The 24672-nt window shown below is 38.1% G+C and overlaps 2 protein-coding genes across 4 annotated transcripts in view; one reads left to right on the top strand and one right to left on the bottom strand.

Annotated features, from left to right (window-relative positions):
- Positions 1-24672, top strand: part of LOC105225451 (retrovirus-related Pol polyprotein from transposon 297) — a 332389-nt gene that overhangs the window by 158528 nt on the left and 149189 nt on the right. The window lies entirely within an intron of this gene.
- LOC125778042 (piggyBac transposable element-derived protein 3-like) lies at positions 10349-12009 on the bottom strand. The gene is made up of 4 exons (XM_049454117.1): positions 11999-12009; positions 11433-11680; positions 10676-11371; positions 10349-10410 (listed from the first exon to the last, which is right to left on the bottom strand). The coding sequence occupies exons 1-4, from the start codon at positions 12007-12009 to the stop codon at positions 10349-10351; spliced, it is 1017 nt and encodes a 338-aa protein (XP_049310074.1).

Here is a 24672-nt window from a genome sequence, read left to right as displayed (position 1 = left end):
CTGATAAAGTTAAAATAATAGTTGCTCACTTCAAGAAAAGTACTTCAGCGAATGAAGCGTTTGAAAATTACCAGCGCAACAGCGGTAAAGAACCTCTAAAATTAATTCAACAAGTTGAAACGAGGTGGAACTCCACACTGGCAATGTTGGAGCGTTTTTCGGAGTTGGAGGATGCGGTGAAATGTACTTTGGTAATTATAAACAAAAATTTACCTATATTAACCAGCGACGAGTAGGCGACTGTTGCTGCTTTGTGCAAAATTTGTAAACCATTTAGAGATGCCACAGTAAGCATTAGTGGTGAAACATATTGCACAGGTTCGCTGGTAATACCAATCGCAAATGGTCTATTAGATGTGTATAGACATTTGCGAACTGAAACATTTTCAAACACTATACAAAAAGTTATTGAAATTTTTTTAAATGGAATTAGGGAACGTTTTAGCAGTTTACAACACAGTAATACACTTACGGTAGCTACTTTTCTAGACCCCCGGTTCAAATTAGTGGCGTTGCTCATAACACAAAAAAAATTATAAAACGTTATCTAATAGATATGCAAAGGGAAGAAATAGAATTTCAGACTGAAAGAACAGAAGAAAATATTGAAAAATCAGTATCAATATGGAGTTCTTTCGATAAATACGCTAATGAACATAAACCACATGGTAGTGTAGAAGCAAAAGCCATTATTGAAATTCAGCGCTATTTGGAAGATGGCCTGGTTTCCCGTAGTTGCGACCCATTTCATTGGTGGCTTGAAAATAAATACAGATACCCTAAAATGGCAGAATTAGCCAAAAAGTATTTATGTGTTTTAGCCTCCTCCGTTCTTTGCGAGAGAATTTTTTCCAAAGCGGGGCAAATTGTATGTGATCGTCGGTCAAGATTAAGCGAAAGGAATGCTGAAATATTGTTGTTTTTGAATACAAATGGAAAATATTTACAAACATAATATTTTGGCCTTCTTTTCCATTTAATGTAAATATTTTTAACACTATTTAATTTTATCTTTTATGTATATACTTTGTATTTGGTGATTTTCTAAAAATGAATTTACTATGTTAATTTCTGTTTATTCTAATAAATATGTACATTGTACCTAAATGAAAAAAGGAAACAATTTTGTTCTACTTTATTGGCCTACATATGTATGTCTGTTACAATTTTTATTTCAGTCACAGTCACAGTTTAAAATCACTGCTACAGTAGAGGCCCGCTAATCCGGATCAATTAAAACCGACCCCTATCCGGAATATAAGGGAATCCGGATTACCAAAGACATATCAGAACTATGTATGCATTAAGATAAAATATTTATAAATTTCTGTTTGTTTATTATAACAAATAATACACATGTTTCAAACTTAAAACAATACATTGGAAATAAATGTTAGAAATTTGTATGTCTCAAGCGGTGTAATAAATCTCTAAATTTAATTGAAAAAATCGATTAATTTTGTTTGGTGAACGCTTTTTTGTTTAGCCTCTATTGCTCGCTGCCGTAGCGTTCTAAGAATACACAAACTGTCCGATTTAACGTTATTTTCCTCTGACCACTGTATACAGGTGCTGAAGCTTTTAATAGCGTCTTCATGTTTAGCTTTTGGTTCATTGTTTTCGACTTCTTCAACGAAGGAATCGTCGTCACTATGGAGGGGTAAATGGTCGTTATCTCCAATAAGCCATTCACTAATTTCAGATTGTGGCAGTTGATGATTGTTATTATCCATTCTCTGCAAAATTTCCGATTTCTGTTAGCTCTTGTGCATCTTCACGCTGTGACGTCCTTTCTTTGAGAACAGACAGAAAAACGCTATCATCTGGATCCTCATCGGCATCGGAACTTTTTTCGGTATAAACTATATCGTTATTCCCTGAATAGGGAAGCATTTTTTGACAACATTTTGCTACTGACGACAGCTTGTCCCAAGAATTCGCAAGCAAAAAAACAGCATCCCTTATTGTGAGTTTTTTATTAACTTTGGAAACATCATTTTCTTCCAAAGACAGGATATGCACCAAGAGGCTTTTGAGATAATACAATTTGGTTAAGCGTATTGTGTTTTTGTGGAAGAAATATGGTTATAATTTTACCATCGTCGCTCGTAAGCTGCGCAACCGATGCGTGACAAGAAGCATTATCAACTAGTAAAATAGCTTTTCCATCTAAGTTGTTTTCCGCTTGAAAATCCTTTACTTGTTTGACAAACGACTAGTTGAAGTCATCCAGGCATTTTTTGTCGAGTAATATTCAACTGGAAGATCGCTACAGTTCTTAAAAGCTCTGAGATTTTCCGCTTATCCAATTACCACCATTTTAAGTTTATGTGTGCCATCACCGTTTGCACAAGCAAGAAATGTTACTCTCTCTTTAGAGGTTTTTCTCCCTGGAGCACTTCTTTCTACAGCAGACAGACACCCATGTTTGATCAGGAAGTAATTTCCAGAAGATTGCGGATTCACACAAGTATGAAACAAAGCGCACGCATAAGTGGCGAAATAAAGTGCGAAGCGAATGTAGTGAATAATAAACATGTGATCCGGATTAGAGAATACGGATAGAGAATGTCGGTCCGGATTACAAGGTACATAATAGAAATTTTGAATTTTTTAACTCTGTCCGGATTACAGTAGAATCCGGATTAGGCCGTGTCCGGATTAGCGGGCCTCTAATGTACTACAAAGTCACAGTCACAAGTATCAGTGTTCCTTAAAAGTCACAACATCGCCCATCACTATAAGCGTATGCTGTATTTCTAGTCTGTTTAATATGGCTTTCGTGCCTACACCCGAAAAGATTACGGAAATACTTGTGTTAGCACTTCGTTTATTATGTCATAGAATTAGTCATTGTATAACCCTACAAGTAACAAAAGAATCAGCTGTTTTCCAAGAATTTTTCACAGCTGAAATCACCTGATCGAAATCTACCTTTTTTAGGCACAGAGATGGAATTAAAAGACATGTAGTAGATCAACTTTTTTGTGAAAAAATATTTGTAACGGAAAACATTAATGAACACTTTCAAGAATATTTTTAAAACAAAAATTTTTTGGATATTTATTGCTCTTCCTTACCACCTCTGAGGTTGCAATGTAGGCGCGCTACCGATCTTTTTTGGGTGTTCGGTTCCCCAGGAGGCCTATTTTCACCCCTTTTATATATTATATACAGTTTTAAATCAATCTACTTATTGTAAAAAATATGACTAGACAAAAATAAATATATAAAGTCAGGTACAATTCATGAATATTAATTACATTAAAAATGTAACATTGACAATATATGTCAAAACAATCAACTGGAAACTATTTAAACAAAAACCAAAAAAACAATACAAGTCATAACAATCGGCTTGTGTTAATTTTAACAGAAACAAAAATTAATATAAAAAATCAGGTACAATTCAGGAACAACAACAATAATATTCAAAACAATCTACTAAGTAATAATTAATATTTACAAAATATTCTAAATCACCCTCAGCGAAATACTTATTAAAAACCCTATCAAAGGAATAGTGGTGGAAAGAAGGGTCCTATACCTGGTACACGAAAACATTTGAAAAACAAAAAAAATATTGATAATAAGCGTACAAACCTAATCGCTTAATTTCTCATTTCAAAATCACAGATCAAGGTAACTATGGAAATGCGGCCTTCGACAGATAAACTTTTTGACAAATATAAAATAATTCAGACTGACAGACATATATACATATAAAATTTATTTTTTTATAAAATTGGAAACATTTAATAATATATTGATACAATAAATAATATTTTGGACAAAACTGATCAAATTTAATATTTAGGGATTTTGTTGAGAAGAAAATTGTACATTTATAATCTTAAGAAACACCCTGTATATTATTAGACTTACAGATGTCATTACGAATAGAAGCTAAGTTCATTATTTAATAAACTTCCTTTTTCTGTTTTCTACTGTCGCCAAGTCAACACGCGTTTTACTCTCCTAACAGGTTATGGGCCTTTGCCACACAAAGTTAATTTAACCCATCAATAAATAAATCCGGGTAAAAAAAGGTTCTGTGTGTTAAGTAAATATATTGACTTTTAATTTGGTATATATTTTACAATTTAAATAATGTCGAACGTTTTTTCGGTACCCGTCGAACGACTTCGCGGTCGTGAGAATTTTGATGTCTGGAAATGCCAGGCAAAATCATATTTGGTCATAAAGGGCCACTGGAAAATGGTCCAGAATGGTTTGCCTGTTACTGCAACTGAGGCTGATCGTGATGCTAATGAAAAAGCACTAGCTGAAATCACGATGTTGGTAGAGCCAAATAATTTCGGTCACTTTGCAGATAAAACATCAGCTAAGGACGCGTGGGAAGCACTCATGGAAGCCTATGAAGATAAAGGTTTGACGCGCAAGGTGGAACTGTTGAAGCAATTGGTACAACTCAAGCTGTCAGACTGCGAGACTATGCAAGAGTATGTAAACTCAATGATAATGACTGCATTTAAAGTGAGAAACGCAGGTCTAAAAATTGATGATGAACTAACCGCATCACTCATGTTAGCTGGGTTGCCCAATGAGTTTCAAGCGCTAGTGCTCGCTGTCGAAAACTCCAAGAAAACGCTCACTGTAGACGCTGTGAAAAATCTACTTTTACAAGATGCGAAATTTGATACAAAGCAAAGTGCCGAAAATGCTCTTTATACAAAGGCAAAAACATTTTCAAAAGTTCGCTGTCATTCGTGCAAGCAACTAGGGCACATAAGCAAAAACTGTCGTAAGAAAATAGTGAAAGACGACAAGCAAAAACAAAAAAGTCAGGTTCTTTTTGCTTCATCGCTTTATGCTAATATGCACAACAACGATGACTGGTATGTCGATTCCGGCTTTCTCAACATATGGTAAAAAGCAACGAATGCATGACAAATACAAAACGCGTGATAAACAAGAGAGTAATTGTCGCTGACAATAACAAAATTGATGTTGAATGCACTGGCGATGTGCAACTCTCTTTAGCTATTAAACATAAGAATGTTAACGCAACTATCAAAAATGCTGAGTACGTTCCTAGTTTGTGTGCGAATTTACTTTCGGTGAGTCAAATGACAGACAATGGGAAAGAACTACATTTTAAAGACAATTGGTGCAAAATATTAAACGAGGACAAGCAACTAATTGGAATTGCGAGCAAAATAAATGGTCTTTATCGTCTGAACTGTGTGCAACGAGATAATGCAGCGATGGGTGTCGCAAGCTATAACTTATGGCATAGACGCTTAGGTCATGTCTGTCGCGAAAGTGTCACAGCCATCCAAAATGCTTCGGAAGGTGTTAAAATTACAACCAGTGGTAACGACAAATGTGTGGTTTGTATAAAAGGCAAGCAGACCAGAGCGTCACATAGTGACAAAGGGCAGCGTGCTCAACAACCCTTGGAACTAATACATAGTGATGTAATGGGTCCATTAAATGTTAACTCATTTTCTGGTGCGCGCTATTTGTTAACGTTTGTGGATGACTATTCCAGAAAAGTGTTTGTTATCCCAATTCAATCAAAAGCAGCTGTCTTCGATGAATTTGTAAAATTCAAAGCAATGGTGGAGAATCAATCTTCCAAATATATAAAAGTTCTCCGAACGGACAATGGTCGCGAGTATATAAATGAAGTTTTTAACAAGTATCTTTCGAAATATGGCATTATCCATCAGAAAACGACACCCTACACCCCCGAACAGAATGGCGTTGCAGAGAGGCTAAATCGGACCATAACGGAAAAAATCAGATGCATGCTGCTAGATGCAAATTTAGAGGACAGATTCTGGGCTGAGGCTGCTGTAACTGCGGCATATCTACTGAATCGTACACCATGCAGAGGTAACAAACTGAGTCCGGAAGAGTTGTGGTCAGGAAAAAGACCAAACTTGAAACACCTCAAAGTCTTTGGTTGTAAGGCAATGGTTCACGTAGCCAAAGAAAAACGCAGTAAGTTAAAACCTAAATCTCGAGAATGTATTCTTGTAGGTTACAGTACTGAATCAAAGGCATACAGATTGTATGATCCTGTAGCGAAAAATATTATTGTTAGCTGTGATGTAGTTTTTATTGAAAATCAAATTAATAAAAATCCTCCAGCTATAGATGCAAAGACAGATACGGTTAATTTATGGTTACCAGAGCCAACTTCCGTTGCCAATTCAGAGGGGGAATATGTGGAAGAATTACCAACAGAAGATGGTAGTGGTGAAACTTCAGGTAGCAGTGATTCACATACAGTAGGGAATCATGAATCAACAATGGAGCGCGAAGAAATAACAGGCTTGGACCATGAAGGAGTCCGCCGTTCTGAGCGATTGCGGAATATGTTACGACCAAATTATAATCTCTGCGTAACTGAATATGTATCATCAGATCCAAACACTGTGGAGGAAGCGATGGCAAGCGAGCACCATAAACTTTGGCAATCTGCAATGATTGAAGAGATTGAATCTCATGATATCAACGGCACTTGGGAACTATCAGCCCTGCCTATGGGAAAGAAAGCCATTCCATCAAAATGGGTGTTCAAAAGAAAGGTAAATGCAGACGGAGATCCTGTACGTTATAAAACCAGGCTTGTGGTGAAAGGATTCAACCAGAAGCAGCACATCGATTATGACGAGACATTCGCACCAGTTGTGCGATATACATCAATTCGTTTTTTGATTGCCCTTGCGGTGAAATATAACCTTACTGTTTACCAAATGGATGCTGTAAGTGCTTTTCTACATGGCGAGCTTAAAGAAGAGATCTATATGACTCAGCCAAGTGGCTTTGACGATGGATCTGGTCGCGTCTGCAAGCTGCGAAAATCGTTATATGGTCTGAAGCAATCTAGTCGTGTCTGGAACATAAAGCTCAATTCAACGCTAGTTAGTTTCGGCTTGCAACGCAGCAACGTCGACCAATGTGTATATATATAATGCTATTCGTCGCTGTTTACGTGGATGATGTCATCCTATTCGCCAATGATACAAAGCTGTTGAACAAACTAAAAGATAAGCTCTCTGAAACTTTCAAAATGAAAGATCTAGGTGCAGCATCATCGGTTTTGGGTATGCGTATAGCCCAAAATCTCAAAGAAGGTACTCTGAAGATCGACCAATCTGCCTACATTGCCGATGTAATTCGACGTTTCGGCATGGAGGAATGCAATCCTGTAGGCACACCCCTCGACGTTAACCAAAAGCTGTCCGCGGAGATGTGCCCAACTAATGATGACGAAAAAAGGGAAATGGCTGCTGTTCCCTATAAGCAAGCTATTGGATGTCTGCTGTTTGCCGCTCAGGTCACGCGCCCTGATATATGTTTTGCTGTCAACTTGTTAAGCCGATACAGCACGAATCCAGGGAAGGCACATTGGACTGCAGTAAAGCGGGTCATGCGCTATCTCAAGGGAACTATTGACAAGGGCTTAGTGTATAAGAGGAGTCCCGATGAAATCGTTGGTTTTTGCGACGCTGACTGGGCAAATGATGTAAGTGATCGCCGCTCAACAACTGGCTATGTTTTTTCTTTTCAGAATGCTGCCATTTCATGGGCTGCCAAAAGGCAACATACTGTAGCCTTATCATCTACTGAAGCCGAGTTAATGTCTATGGTGGCTGCTACACAAGAATCAATCTGGCTTAAGCGATTTGAAAAAGAGTTAGTGCCCAAAGTTTCGAAATCTATGATTTTATTCTGCGATAACAAGAGCGCTATACACATAGCTGAAAATAACTCATACTCAAGTAGAACGAAGCATGTAGACATCAAATCGAAATTCATCAAGGAAAAGGTTGAAGATGGCCAAATTAAGTTATACCACATTGGCACCGATAAAATGATGGCAGATATTTTTACGAAAGCAGTATCTGCGCCAAAAACAAAACAACTGTCAAATGAATTTGGCTTAAAGTAATTTATTCTCATCTAATTATTAGTAAATATTTTCTCTTACTCATAACTGAATTGTATTACTGTTTCAAATTCATTTCTGATTGTATAACGAACTATCATTTCTATATCCATTTTGTAATGAACATAAATATTCAATTTGGGGAAGGTGTTGAGAAGAAAATTGTACATTTATAATCTTAAGAAACACCCTGTATATTATTAGACTTACAGATGTCATTACGAATAGAAGCTAAGTTCATTATTTAATAAACTTCCTTCTTCTGTTTTCTACTGTCGCCAAGTCAACACGCGTTTTACTCTCCTAACAGATTTAAATAATCGAAAAATATTTGAATATTTTATAAAAATACTAGCTGACCCGGCGAACTTCGCCCCGCCCAATTTTTATTTTTTTTGGAAGTCATAGACTCGTATAACTTTACCACAAATAATATAAACTTCAAACAACGCATTTTCATTTAATGTTTTTAATGTTTGTAGCGCCATCTACTGTAACATAGCGCACTCAATACCGCTGTTAGCGCCACCAACTGGTGGATAGCTCTTTGCTAATAATAAACAAATAATTTGCAATAAATAAATAATGCGACTATAAGGAGAATTATAAACTATCCTATCTTTCAAGTTGGACCAAACTGCACACAGTGTTAAAAATTTCATTAAAATCGGTTCAGTAGTTTAGGAGTCCATCGCAAACAAACAATGTGACACGTGATTTTTATATATTAAGATTGTTAAAGTTATAAATTTTAAAACCTAACACGGCAACACATTATAGTAGATTTGAGGCATTTGAACGTTTTGGTAGTAGAATATTTGGGGGCAACCCGTACCAAGTGTCTAATTTGTAGTAGATTTTTTCGTATGTATCAGTGATCTGCAGTGAATGAGTTAAACACAACTTTGAGCCACTTGCGAAAAATTGAGTATGAAGCAAGCAAATTATTCACGGAATGAGTATAAGTGTGAATACTGCTCACTTACAATTATGAGAGAGAGAGTTTTGGCTTGTGAGCTGCTTAGCTTCTATGAAGCATACATTCACAAGTGTTTGCTTATGAGCTCACAATACTTATGAATATTTGCTTAGGATTCTCTGACATTCATGAATACAAAACACTTGTGAATATACGAAGAAGCTCAATTGTGCGCAAGCCACTTGAGCCGTAACGCTATGAACCAAAAGCTAAGAAATCCATTACGAAATTAGTAAGAGTTACTATTATATTATTGTATAACAACAAGGATTTTGTAACTGGTTCTAATAATGACTAGATATAATGAAACAAAAAACTGGATTTTCATATTTTGTGTTAATTTTCTCTATTATTAAAAAAATCACATATGCATGTATGTATATGTACATACTTACATTATTATGTTATCACTTATAATATTACATTTTATTTTATAAAATGATAATTCAGTTCCTTTCAATGGAATTAAAATTAAAAATAAAAATCACGTCAGTTTAATGGTATACACATTAACCCGGTACTGCCCAGAACTTTTTTTCTTTCAGATTTTGCTGAAATTAAGTAGACTTATGTATTTTGACCTCCTGAGCACGAAATTGATGTCCGTTTTACGATTCACTATATAACTTTTCCGGAAAATGCGAAAAACCAGCGTTGCCATATGGTAACCGTGGGTCGCCTAGGGTACAGGTTTTTTGCTCTTCCTATTTGAAATAAAATCTTCAAAAAATCTTGTTTTATTCATTTTTATTGAAATTTTAAGTAAGAAAAAATAAATTTTATGACAATACAGTTATGGTTTTGTATGGTAGTCTGCAAAACACTTGACGCAAAGTCCAACGTTACATTTTCCACATGCTGTTCGCCCGTTAACGCTACAATTTTCACCCGCACAACGTCTACGATTTGATGGCACTACAAAGTGCCCAGTTTGATCGTACCGGAGAGTGTGTTCTACGCGACTTAGTTGCTGGGCATATCTGTGAGAAGTCATGGGACCAAGTGATTTGGCTTTGGTACCATAATGTCTGCAATAGTATACGGCGAGTTGTCGTCGAAATTCAAGTTGCGTCATTTTTGGTTGCTCTTTTCGATGAAGCTGCCAAGCATTTTGAATAGAAGCATCTATCAGTCAGGTAAATATGCTAGACCACCACTTTTTCCCCTGTATGCGATGCGGTACTGGGCCAAGTTTTGATCGAAACGATCTACTCCACACATATATTTGTTATATTCAGTGATCGCACAAGGACGGGGTACGTTTATTCGGGATTTACTCTGCTTTGAATAACGTTGTGCCATTGACTTAGGATTTTCACCAAAAGTGGTAGACAATAAGCAGACATCATTATTATCTTTCCATTTCACCAAACGAATACCAGTACTTTTCATAACAATTGATTCCGAGTAACCTCTATCCATTGATTTAAAATTTTTCTTGTGCATCAAAGGACAGCTTGCAGGAATGCGGTTTTCACGGATTGTTCCCGTGGCATTATATCCACATCTTTTCAGAAAAGCTAACAAAGGATAACTAGTGAAAAGGTTGTCGAAATAAAACGAAAACGGCAAAACTTTCAATGAATCAGGAAAATCCTCAACCATACTGACCAAAGGAGCAGCACATTTTCCAAACTTCGCTTCATAATCTTCGTTTGCACGAGGATTCTTTCCTTGGTAAATTTCGAAGTTCACCATATAGCCCGATGGAGTGCAAAGGGACCAAACTTTATACCCAAAACGTAATGGTTTGCCCTTGATAAACTGCTTACATCCGTGTCTGCCAAAGTAGGAAACCATACTTTCGTCAAAGGATAGATTTTGTTCGGCATGAAAATGATCAATCATTTTTGCTTTTAAATGATCAGTCAATGGTCGCAATTTCCACATTTTATCGGGATTGGCGTCGCCGTTTTTTGAAGAAGCATTAGAGTTGTCTTCGAAGTGAAGATTTTGCAAAATTTCCTGAAATCTATTTCGACGCATTGTGTTACTCACTAAGCTGTTGCGAATATCTTCATCTTGACTCCATAAATTTCTGAAATTGGCGTGGTAATTGTATCCCGTAATGACCAATATGCCAATAAATGCTCGAAGTTCGCCGACTGTTATGCTTGGGTTAGGTCTATTCTGTCCGATCGCATACATTGCACTTTGTTCGCAAATGTGTCCCAATAATTCATCATCGAAAAACTTTTCAAATTGCTGATGCGGTAGTAAATAACGACAATCCTCGTAATTTGCATCTGGGAAAATGGGAATAAGAGATGACGCATCATCTTTTATCCATTGAAATGTTGTTTGTTTATTACTTTGTGGCAGTGAAACATTTGAAGATTTTGGTGTCACTCTACGTAACCGCTTTCTGTCTGGTGATGTACAATTGGATGCTGAAGGTTGACCATTAAAATCCATACTTTTATATTCTTTTTCCACAATAACGACGGGCAAATCTTCGATATTAGGAGCTAAAGAATCCAAGATAATTATTATTATTGAAATATGAAGCAATATTGTTTTCAAACATGCCTCCAATTTCATCTTCATCAAAATTTTGTAAACGTAGTCCACTAGCCATTACAACTTCACATCCGCTTTTAAGCTGAGCGGGACAAACATTATCTGGTATTCCTCCAGATTCGTCTTCCGCATCATCTTCACCAGATATATTGCCATCCACAGGAGGTTCAATATAAATAGTAGCTGGTACATCATCTTGATCACCTGCTTCGTCAAGCTCTTCAATAAAATCAAGCATTTGTTGCAACGATAAACCTCTAAGCAAAATAAAACATATAAAAAACAAGAACATATTCAGACATTTGTTTGATAAAAGCATAAAAATACTTCGTACGCGATCCAAAATGCAAAGAAAATCACAAAAAATTAAATGAAACACGAATAAAAAACCTGTACCCTAGGCGACCCACGGTTACCATATGGTAACGCCTAAGGTAAAATGTAAAAAAATAGTAAAAACCAACTCTTTTTTGACCAAACTGAATTCACATTTTATGGTTTACTTATTTAGCTATCGATTGGTATTATTAATTCTAAAGTCTGTCGAAATATAAGCATTATATAAAAGCACTTACCGACATGCCATATCGAAAAACGAGATTTTTTCACTTTTGCTTTCGTCAACTTATTTTCAGATACGATAATTACTCGAATTGAACTCCCAATAATTCAAATTTCCAATTCTGGAAAGATGCAAATTTTTTGCATAAGAAACCGGTTTGTAGTTTGTAGTTTTGTAGTGTAGCTTTCAAGTTATTTATGAAAATGTAACATGACATTTTGCGTTACCATGTGGTACGCGTGGGTTATTTCGGGTTAAATGAATTATTAACAAAATAACACATTTCAGTTAATTTCGGTAAAAAATAAAAATACTAAGCATAACATTTACTTCAAGATTTATGTACATATGTACATAAGATTCAACTCCAAAGAAACAAGTATATACTATAAGTATAGCTTCAAAATTTATGTATATTAAAATTACTTTTCAATATCATTGTATATTTTTGTTTTTTAAGTTTCTAAGGTCTTATTGTCATATTAGTTAGTCTTTAATATAGAATTCAGGAATATTATATTATCTACGGTTTTGGGTGCAAGTCGATTTCTTTTATCAGTTAAAAATTGAAGGAAGTACAAAACATCTTGACACAAAACCCACCCACATTTCTTGTATATATGTATCTCTTAGTAATTTTACTATGTTTTAATGTGATTTATTGTGCTATTTTAAAAGAAAACTGAATAAAAGGATAAGAAACAAAGAAGTTTCAGTTTTGTAGTTTTTACGAAGTCACTAGACTCACTCGTTCCTTTTAAAACCCCTCCGCGTAGGTATAAACTTCAGGGACTCATCTACCTAAGCTCTTCGCTTTCTAGAATGTAAGATAAAGCTTGCATCTTCTTCTTCTTAATTGGCGTAGACACCGCTTACGCGATTATAGCCGAGTTAACAACCGCGCGCCAGTCGTTTCTTCTTTTCGCTACGTGGCGCCAATTGGATATTCCAAGCGAAGCCAGGTCCTTCTCCACTTGGTCCTTCCAACGGAGTGGAGGTCTTCCTCTTCCTCTGCTTCCCCCGGCGGGTACTGCGTCGAATACTTTCAGAGCTGGAGTGTTTTCATCCATCCGGACAACATGACCTAGCCAGCGTAGCCGCTGTCTTTTAATTCGCTGAACTATGTCAATGTCGTCGTATATCTCGTACAGCTCATCGTTCCATCGAATGCGATATTCGCCGTGGCCAACGCGCAAAGGACCATAAATCTTTCGCAGAATTTTTCTCTCGAAAACTCGCAACGTCGACTCATCCGCTGTTGACATCGTCCAAGCCTCTGCACCATATAGCAGGACGGGGATTATGAGAGACTTATAGAGTTTGGTTTTTGTCTGTCGAGAGAGGACTTTGCTTCTCAATTGCCTACTCAGTCCGAAGTAGCACCTGTTGGCAAGAGTTATCCTGCGTTGGATTTCTAGGCTGACATTGTTGGTGGTGTTTACGCTGGTTCCAAGATAGACGAAATTATCTACAACTTCAAAGTTATGACTGTCAACAGTGACGTGAGTGCCAAGTCGCGAGTGCGACGACTGTTTGTTTGATGACAGGAGATATTTCGTCTTGCCCTCGTTCACTGCCAGACCCATTCGTTTTGCTTCCTTGTCCAGTCTGGAGAAAGCAGAACTAACGGCGCGGGTGTTGAGGCCGATGATATCAATATCATCGGCATACGCCAGCAGCTGTACACTCTTATAGAAGATTGTACCCGCTCGATTAAGTTCTGCAGCTCGAACTATTTTCTCCAGCAGCAGATTGAAAAAGTCGCACGATAGGGAGTCGCCTTGTCTGAAACCAAGTTTGGTATCGAACGGCTCGGAGAGGTTCATCCCGATTCTGACGGAGCTTCTGGTGCCGCTCAACGTCAGTTTACACAGCCGTATCAGTTTTGCGGGGATACCAAATTCAGACATCGCGGCATAAAGGCAGCCCCTTTTCGTGCTGTCGAAAGCAGCTTTGAAATCGACGAAGAGGTGGTGTGTGTCGATTCTCCTTTCACGGGTCTTTTCCAAGATTTGGCGCATGGTGAATATCTGGTCAGTTGTTGATTTGCCAGGTCTAAAGCCACACTGATAAGGTCCAATCAGTTCGTTGACGGTGGGCTTTAATCTTTCACACAATACGCTCGATAGAACCTTATATGTGATGTTGAGGAGGCTAATCCCACGGTAGTTGGCGCAGATTGTGGGGTCTCCTTTTTTATGGATTGGGCATAGCACACTTAAATTCCAGTCGTTGGGCATGCTTTCGTCCGACCATATTTTACAAAGAAGCTGATGCATGCTCCTTATCAGTTCTTCGCCGCCGTGTTTGAATAGCTCGGCCGGCAATCCATCGGCCCCTGCCGCTTTGTTGTTCTTCAGGCGGGTGATTGCTATTCGAACTTCTTCATGGTCGGGTAATGGAACGTCTGCTCCATCGTCATCGATTGGGGAATCGGGTTCGCCTTCTCCCGGTGTTGTGCTTTCACTGCCATTCAGCAGGCTAGAGAAGTGTTCCCTCCATAATTTAAGTATGCTCTGGGCATCGGTAACTAGATCACCTTTGGGGGTTCTACAAGAGTATGCTCCGGTCTTGAAACCTTCTGTAAGCCGCCGCATCTTTTCGTAGAATTTTCGAGCATTACCCCTGTCGACCAGCTTATCGAGCTGTTCATACTCACGCATTTCGGCCTCTTTCTTCTTCTGTCTACAAATGCGTCTCGCTTCCCTCTTCAACTCTCGGTATCTATCCCATCCCGCACGTGTTGTGGTCGATCGTAACGTTGCGAGGTAGGCAGCCTGTTTTCTCTCCGCTGCGACACGGCACTCCTCGTCGTACCAGCTGTTCTTTTGCACTTTCCGAAAACCAATGGTTTCGGTTGCAGCTGTACGTAAGGAGTTTGAAATGCCGTCCCACAGTTCCCTTATACCGAATTGTTGATGAGTGCTCTCAGAGAGCAGGAGTGCAAGCCGAGTAGAAAAACGTTCGGCTGTCTGTTGTGATTGCAGCTTCTCGACGTCGAACCTTCCTTGTGTTTGTTGGCGTGCGTTTTTTGCTGCACAGAGGCGGGTGCGAATCTTGGCTGCAACAAGATAGTGGTCCGAGTCGATGTTAGGACCTCGGAGCGCACGCACATCTAAAACACTGGAGACGTGTCTTCCGTCTATCACAACATGATCGATCTGGTTGGTGGTTTTTCGATCCGGAGACAGCCAGGTAGCTTGATGTATCTTCTTATGCTGGAATCTAGTACTACAGATAACCATATTTCGGGCCCCGGCGAAGTCGATCAGCCTCAACCCATTTGGGGATGTTTCGTCGTGGAGGCTGAATTTACCGACCGTAGTGCCAAAGATACCTTCTTTGCCCACCCTGGCGTTAAAGTCGCCAAGCACGATTTTGACATCGTGGCGGGGGCATCTCTCATAAGTGCGCTCCAAGCACTCATAAAAGGCATCTTTGGTCACATCGTCCTTCTCTTCCGTCGGGGCGTGGGCGCAAATCAGCGATATGTTGAAGAACCTCGCTTTGATGCGGATTGTGGCTAGACGTTCATTCACCGCAGTGAATGATAGTACTCGGCGACGGAGTCTCTCTCCCACCACGAATCCAACACCAGACTTGCGCTCCTTTATATGGCCACTGTAGTAAATGTCACAAGGACCTACTCGTCTCTGTCCTTGTCCCGTCCATCGCATTTCTTGGACGGCGGTGATGTCAGCCTTTATTTTCACGAGGACATCAACCAGCTGGGCAGCGGCACCTTCCCAATTAAGGGACCGGACATTCCAGGTGCATGCCCTCAATTCGTAGTCCTTATTTCGTTTGCCATGGTCGTCATCAAAAGGGGGGTCACTCATCCGAAGCTTGTTGTTAATATTCGCTGGGGGTGTTTTTTTACGTGGCGGGTCCCAAACCCAGCGCACAACCCTATGCAGGGGATGTTTCGCCTTCTCACGTTAGCTCGCCTTCAAACGGATGTTCTTAGGCTACCCAGAGGATACTTGGTCAAAGATCGGAAGTCGTGAGCTGCTTGAGTCATATGCAAAAGAATCGTTTCTGGCCACTCCCAAGTGAATGGCGATCAGAGAACTTTCCTCACTTGCGTGAACTTCTACACATGACTCCATCCTCCTGCATCTAGGTTTAAGAAATAATTGAATAAAAGGATAATAAACAAAGAAGTTTCAGTTTTGTAGTCACTACAATCGCGCGTTTCGTTCCTTTTAAAACCCCTTCGCGTAGGTATAAAATATATTTTGAATATGCAAGGAATTTGTGAATGTATTCATGAATAAACAATGAGCCACTTATTAGTGAATGTATTCATGAGCCTTTCAACTCATCTAATGGTAAGCAACGAATAGCTCAAACAATTGTATACAGAGAAGCAAGCCAAGCCAAGTGTGAGCGATAAGTGATTGTGAGACATATTCACACTCATTATTACACAAGCAAGCCATGTGATTGTGAGAAGATAATATTTTTAGTGAGAGCAAGTGTGAGTGAATATTGGGGGTGATTCATGAATATGAGAGTGTATTCATAAGCCAAGTATTCACTGCAGATCACTGTATGCAACGAATAGCTCAAACAATTGAATACAGAGAAGCAAGCCAAGCCAAGTGAGCAATAAGTGATTGTGAGACATATTCACACTCATTATTACACAGCAAGCCATGTGATTGTGAGAGGATAATATTTTTAGTGAGAGCAAGTATGAGTGAACATTGGGGGTGATTCATGAATATGAGAGTGTATTCATAAGCCAAGTATTCACTGCAGATCACTGAGTATGTATTAGTGAAAAATGAAGGATTGGTTACTTGTAGGTTTATACAATGGAATTGGTATTTAGAGTCTAATTTGCGAAAGTACGCATATTTCAAGTATCTATCTATACTAGAGAGAAATCGTGTGTTGTTTATTTCGAATATGGCCATTTGTATGGATGTACCTGTTTTATGTGTGCTCGTGAGTGCGTAAATTCTACTATATTTATTCTGTCTTGTTCCGCTGTAATGTCCTTTAATATGAGTTGCGCGAATACTTTGGGATAATTGACAAATATGTGTTTAATTTGTAGTTGAATTTTGTGCCAAAGTTCTAAATCAGAGTGAAATGCTGTCATAACCTTTGGTTTTAATACAGCTCTGATATTTTTCATTAAAAAGTCATTATCTTTAAAGGTGATAGTATATCTTTCATAGTTAGGAAATATAGTTTTTGTTTATAGATTATTTTCTGCTCCCTCTATGATGTGTATTTGATTTTTAAATGATTTAAAAGGTGAATTTACTTGCCTAATATTCCTATGTGCAGAGGTTTCTGCTGAATGTTGGGATTCATTTGAACTGGTGTTTATTTGTCGAGATAAGGCGTCGGCTACTACATTTTCGTGTCCTGGTATATATTTGAGTGTTGCACCATATTCTTCTATTAAGTTTTTCCATCGTTTTAATTTGGTATTCGGGTTTCTTTCCGATATAGAAAAAATTAAGGACTGATGGTCTGTATAAATGGTTAAATTTGCTATGCCGTAAAGGTAGTTTCTTAATTTCTTTAGAGACCATACTATTGCTAGCATTTCTTTCTCGTTTGTTGAATAATTTTGTTCTGTTTGACTTAATGTTCGTGATATAAATGCAATAGGATTTTTTCCTTGACTTAGTACTGCACCTATGGCATAATTACTGGCATCGGCGGTTAAGTCGAATCTTTTATTGAAATCTGGTTGATACAATTCTACCTGTTCTTTAAGACAGTTTTTTAATACTTCTATAGCCTTCAGGGCTTTTTCATCTAATGTTATTTTTACATTGGAGCTTTTATTTTTTGATATATTTCCATTTTCTCCACGTAGGTAAATGGTTAGAGGTTTGCATATTTGTGCAAAATTTTTCACGAATTTTCTATAGTACGAGGATAACCCTAAAAAGGATCTAAGTTCTTTTAAATTTGTTGGTGTCCTATATCTGTCTATGACTTCTATTTTTTTATGATCTACCGTAATTCTTCCATTTTTTATTATATGACCTAAGAATTCAGTTTGTTGTTAAAAAAAATTGGATTTTTTTCCGAAATTGTCATATTTGCTTTATGAAGTGTGTGTATAATATTGGTGATATCTCTCATATGAGCCTCTGGTGAGCTGGAATATATCAAGACATCGTCAATATACACATATGCACATTTCTTGATGAAACGCCTAAGTATATCGTCAACACATCTTTGAAAGGTGGAGGGTGCGTTTTTCAACCCGAATGGTAGTCTAAGGAATTCGTACTTAGCTCCATTTACTGAGAAGGCTGTTTTTTCGCGGTCCTCTTTTTTAATCATGATTTGATGGAATCCTGATTCTAAGTCAAGTGTTGTAAAATAACTTGCTTTTCCTAAATTCTGTAGTGTCATTGTGATATCTGAGATGGGGTACCTATCTGCTACTGTTTGTTTGTTTAACTTTTGGAAGTCTATGACCATTCTTCGCTTAGGTTTACCTTCCTCATCGTTTCCCTTTTTTGATACTGTCCATATTGGAGAAGGGTATGGACTTTTGCTAGGCTGTATTATATCATTTTCTAATAGTTTTTCAATTTCTTTCTTTACAAAGTCGTGGTCTGAACCACGACAGGATCTTTTGATTCTGTTCTAATTTCCGCTTCAATAGTTGTGGTGAAAGGTAAATTCTTTCCATAGTAATTGTTTTGCATTAATTCTTTAATTTCATTTTCGTACGTTTTATTCCCTATCGTATAGTTTAATGTTTCTATTCTTGTTTTTGAGAAACTAATGGAGTAGTTAATCATGTTTATTTTTGCTTTCATTTTTTTAGATTATCTTCACCTAATATAATGTCAAAATCTTTTAATTTATCTATGTCTAGTAATTTAATTTCATACCCTAATAAATTTATCTTTCTCTTGTGAGTAATCATGGAATATTCATGTAGTGTATTAGTTTTCACTGTTTTGTTTAATAATACCTTCTTTGCATAAGGATAATCCCTTCTAATAACTATAACTACTTGTGGCATCAGTATCTATTAATATATGCACGGACTTATCATTTGGTGCGATTCTTCGTAATGTTGGAAGACCGTGGCGCTTTATAAAAAATGAGTCTGCTCTTGTTCTTCTTCATTACTAGCTGGCTCGTATAATGAATGTACTTCTTCGATGTCTTCGTTGCCGTTCATTTGATTTACTCTCTCTTTCTTTCCATGATGTTCAGAGTATGAAGCACGTGCTCGCTTCATGAATGTGTTTATGCGTTGCCTGTTGAATATGCCAGGACGCTGTTGCTGTGTGATCCTTTGTTGATTTGCTTGTTGCTGGGCGTTGGCTGGTTGAACCGATTGTTGATGATGACGTGTGTGTCTGCGGAATTGAGCTGATGATGGGTCGATTTCCATTTGTTCGACTCGTTGTTGTTCTGGTTGATGCGTGTTGAATGGGTTGTACTTTGGTACAGTTGTGTTCATTCGTGAGATGGGATTCTAGCTGTTGATACTGTGAATCGTGCTGCATGGTTCTTGCTATCCCATAGGCTTCGGTGATATTTCGACATCCTCGAGAATAAAGAGAGTTTTTCGTAGTTAAGCTCCTGAGTCCTGTAATGAATGTGCGGACTGCTTTTGATTGTACGTCCTTGCTTAGAGCTTGGGCAACGTATTCGTTTTTATGTGTCATTTCGATTTTTGATAAGACTATATTTAGTGATTGATTTAGTCTATCATAGTACATATGTAACACGTAACAGCGGCTACGCTGGCTAGGTCATGTTGTCCGGATGGATGAAAACACTCCAGCTCTGAAAGTATTCGACGCAGTACCCGCCGCGGGAAGCAGAGGAAGAGGAAGACCTCCACTCCGGTGGAAGGGCCAAGTGGAGAAGGACCTGGCCTCGCTTGGAATATCCAATTGGCGCCACGTAGCGAAGAGAAGAAACGACTGGCGCGCTGTTGTTGACTCGGCTATAATCGCGTAAGCGGTGTCTACGCCAGTAAAGAAGAAGAAGAAGTACACATGTAACGATTGATTTTCTTGTCTGATCTTCATCATTTCTTCTTCTAAGACATAGAGTGGCCTTTGATCGGCGTAAGAGTCGTCCAATCTTTCTATGATGGCATCAAAGTTTTGTTTTGTATTGTTGTTGATTAAAATTTGTACTGCTCTTCCGGTGATTTTGCTTCTAACCATTATTAGAGCTTCAGCGTATACATTCTTTCCTTGGAATTTGGAAATATTTTGCATTAATGTACATGCTATTTTCCTCCATCTGGGCAAGCCTTCTCTGGAGGTCCTGAATTATTTCGTTAAGAGCATTTATCTCTGGTTGATTCATTTTTGTGATTTTAATTTATTATTTCACTAATTTTAATTTATATTCCTTGTTGATTTATAGGACTATATCCTAGTTTAATTGACTACACTTTTAAGGATTTTGTATTGAATCCTTTTTGACGCGTAGCCCCACGTTGGACGCCAATTAATATTTCCTGATTGAAATTAATCAAAAAAAAATATTTTTTAGTTCTGTACTCACACGAATGTTAGTATCAGAACGTTCCTTTATTTAATATACTTAAATAATATGTCTGAGCTCTATGACTGCTTATATAATAAAAGACAAGCGTCTTACTTAATACACTAGTGTTTATATGTTTACTTTACATATATCTAGGTTATTGTTGAGTGGCATATGGTGTGATACAGTTTGGACTTAGTACCTAAACACGTGGTTACTGCGTGATTGCATCCTTTGGGTGAGCGTTGTTGCTATGCAATGTGTAGCATGATGTCAAGGTTAGTGTTAGATAAAGATATGCGTGTTACTTAATACACTAGTATTTATATGTTCACTTTACATATAGATTATTTTTGAGTGGCATATGGTGTGTTATTGTTTGGACTGTGTACTAAACACGTGGTTACTGCGTGATTGCATCCTTTGGGTGAGCGTTGTTGCTATGCGATGTGTCAAGGTTAGTGTTATAGATATTAACTTGGGCGTCGACCGTTCATAAGATGCAAGGTTGTACAGTAGAACATGCAGTAATTTATCTGGGCATTCGACTGTTTGCTGCTGGACAAGCTTATGTAGCACTTAGTCGTTGTAGATCTTTGGACGGTATTCGAATTGGGGTGCATTAGACATATTTTTCATAAATCGAGCATGCCACGCTTTTCTCACAATAATGCAGGATTTTTTCCTTCATTATTACTCGTATTGTTAGTTTATACAAAGAATTATTTTTCACTTACACAGAATTATTTTTCTCTTTAAACTATATTTATTATTGCTTCATTTGCGCTATTTATTGCTATGATTTCATTGTTGTTTGACATCCACTTCCTTAAGTGAAATCCAAATGTTTGTAGTTGTTGCGATATTTCATACTGATTGGCCTTACATTCATCTATTGAATTTGCTCCCGTCACTACATCGTCCATGTGGCAGTCGTTTTTAATGATGTTTCAAAGCAAATAGTTGTGGGGCTCGCAGAATTTGGCAATTTCTTGTCGAGTTCTCGTTGCTGTCCCATATGTAACTGTTTGTAGTTTGTATTCTTCAATCGGCTCTCCTTTTATTTCTCTTCACAATATACTTAAATTGATAATCTTGATTACTTTCTGTTATTTTAATTTGTCTAAACATCTTTTCAATATCACTTGTTAATACATATTTCCAAAGTCTCTATTTGATTATTATACAATGCCAATATATACTTTTTTAGTCTCGGTCCTATGAAGAGGATATCATTTAAACTACTTCCATTTGTGGTTTTTGCAGACGCATCAAAAACTACTCGTAGTTTAGTCGTTAGACTTTCTTCTCTAATCACTGCTTGATGTGTCTTCTATTTCCCAAAACTTCTCTAACGTTGTTAGAATTTTATTGGTTTTTCTCGATTGTTGAAAAACTCCCGACAATATCCAGCTCAATTTCGTAGCTTGACCTAGTATTTGATTTACATATATGTACCTTCTTCTAGTATGTCGGCACCGATTTGTTGAAATTGGGATCAGCTAAAGTGTAGTTTTTTTCAATTATCTTGCATCCCATATAAACTTTTTGTGAAATGCTGCTACTTGCTCATCGCCTAAATTAAAAACGAAATCTTTCTCAAAAGGATTGACAAAGACCTAGCTATCGTTTAGGTACATACATATGTAGGACGATAAGCAACAACCTCTGTAACATTTTTCAGTCGGTGGGTAGAGGAAAATTTCGTACAACAGCAGTCTTTTCTCCCAATATTTTAATAGTGCCGTTACCTGTTATGTACCTAAGATATTCGCACATGTCGTTGAAGAAAAAAGGCATTTTTCCCATTTTATCTTTAACCCATGTGACTCACTAATTTCTAAAACTGCTTTCAATTTTCCAATGCTTTCCCTTTCGTCTACTGCGGGGATAATCAAGTCATCCATACTTGTAACAACGGTTCCTTTTTGGATAAACTTTCGGAAAACAGCATTTAAATAACGAGAAAAGACAGCTGGTGAGTTTGAAATACCAAATGGTACAACGCAAAGCAGTAAACTTCGTAGATTCCGAATCTACTGGAATGATGCTACGCATTTGCATGCTGAGTTATATTTCCCAACCAAGTTTTTAACTTCTATAGCTAATTCCAAACTCAAGTCTCATGGTTTCCTTCATTTAGACTCATCCCATCAAACTCCTTGATCCAACCATTTCGCATTCCTATTTGCTCATTTCTTTCTTATTCAATATGATCTTGGATATCATGCCTTAAATTGTCTCTACCTGGTCTCCTGACTTAACTTTCTTATTAAAAATAACTTTGTCCTCTGTTAAGACAATATCCACATCTTTTAAGATAGCCTTTCCTTTCCTTTAATACTTGCAAATTGAAGTTCTTGTTCTCTGACTACATGAAACACGTTTTTTTAACAAAAAGTCTCAAAACTTCCAATTGTCTTTATCTCGTTTGAACACGCAGTATACAGCTTCCTTTTCTCGTTACTGAGCCTGGTTTGAGTATCAGCCGTATTCGTTTTTCGAAGATACCAAATTCAGACATCGCGGCATAAAGGCAGCTCCTTTTCATGCTATCAAAGGCAGCTTTGAAATCGACGAAGAGGTGGTGAATGTCGATTTTTTTCAAGAGTCTTTTCCAAAATGTGGCGCATGGTGAATATCTGGTCACTTGTTGATTTGCCAGATCTAAAGCCACACTGATAAGGTCCAATCAGTTTTTTGACGGTGGGAACTTTATACGCGATGTGTATTGGGCATAGCACACTTAAATTCCAATCGTTGGGCATACTTTCGTCCGACCATATTTTGCAAAGAAGCTGATGCATGCACCTTATCAGCTCTTCGCCGCCGTGTTTGAATAGCTCGGCCAGCAATCCATCGACCCCCGCCGCTTTGTTGTTCTTCAGACAGGTAATTGCTATTCGAACTTCTTCATGGTCGAGCAATGGAACGTCTGCACCATCGTCATCGATTGGGGAATCGGGTTTGCCTTCTCCTGGCGTTATACTATCACTGCCATTTAGCAGGAATTATGCTCTAGGCATCGGTTCCTAGATCACCTTTGGGAGTTCTACAAGCGTTTGTTCCGGTCTTGAAACGTTCTGTTAGTCGCCGCATCTTTTCGTAGAATTTTCGAGCATTACCCTTGTCGGCCAGCTTATTAAGCTCTTCGTACTCACGCATTTCGGCCTCTTTCTTTTTCTGTCTACAAATGGGTCTTCCTTCCCTCTTCAACTCTCGGTATCTATCCCATCCCGCATGTGTTGTGGTCGATCGTAACGTTGCGAGGTAGGCAGCCTGTTTTCTCTCCGCTGCGACACGGCACTCCTCGTCGTACCAGCTGTTCTTTTGGTTTCGGTTGTAGCTGCACGCAAGGCGCTTGAAATGCCGTCCCATCGTTCCCTTATACCGAGTTGTTGACGAGTGCTCTCAGAGAGCAGGAGTATAAATCGAGTAAAAAATCGTTTGTCCGTCTGTTGTGATTGCAGCTTCTCGACGTCGAACCTTCCTTGTGTTTGTTGATGTGCGTTTTTTTGCTGCAAAGAGGCGGGTGTAAATCTTGGCTGCATCAAGAAAATGGTCCGTGTCCATCTTAGGGCCTCGGAACGTACGCACGTCTAGAACACTGGAGACGTGTCTTCCGTCTATCACAGCATCATCGATCTGGTTGGTGGTCTTTTAATCCAGCTAGGTATCTTGATGTATTTTCCAATGCTTTACCGACTGTTGCTCCAAAGATAACTTGCTTACCCTTCCTGGCGTTAAAGTCGGCAAGCACGATTTTGACATCGTGGCGAGGGCAGCTTTCTCAGGTGGGCTCCAAGGGCTCATAGAAGGCATCTTTGATCGCCCTGCTCTTCTGTCGGGGCGTAGGCGCAAATCAGCGATACGTTGAACAACCTTGCTTTGAGACACTCTATATTTTTCTGATACAATATGACGAGCTGCACGACGTAATGAGATTACTGTCCGTTGTTATTACCACTAAAATCTTTATACACTGAATTGTTGGACTCCTCCTCGCTAGCCGTTTTTTTTTTTTAATTTTTGTTCTGCCTAATTTTGTATACGTTCTTGCATTTTCAGTGTATTACAAACATTCGTTTTGTTCTCGTTTCATACTTTGCCTTATCATATTTTTTATTCTCATCTTAAGCCCACACTTAATTACAATGTCTTATTTTATTTTATTCTTCTTCT

The sequence above is a fragment of the Bactrocera dorsalis genome, chromosome 1, assembly GCF_023373825.1.
Source record: "Bactrocera dorsalis isolate Fly_Bdor chromosome 1, ASM2337382v1, whole genome shotgun sequence".
In the NCBI taxonomy this organism is placed as follows: Eukaryota; Metazoa; Arthropoda; class Insecta; order Diptera; family Tephritidae; genus Bactrocera; species Bactrocera dorsalis.
This window is presented reverse-complemented; position numbering and strand designations above follow the sequence as displayed.

Excerpts from the sequence above, each read along its gene's own strand:
- LOC125778042 (XM_049454117.1), bottom strand. Across the intron at positions 11,372-11,432 it reads TGATGAAGATGAAATTGGAG|CTCCTAATATCGAAGATTTG; the intron begins GCATGTTTGAAA and ends TGGATTCTTTAG. Across the intron at positions 10,411-10,675 it reads CTACTTTGGCAGACACGGAT|ATGTGGATATAATGCCACGG; the intron begins GTAAGCAGTTTA and ends TTTTCTGAAAAG.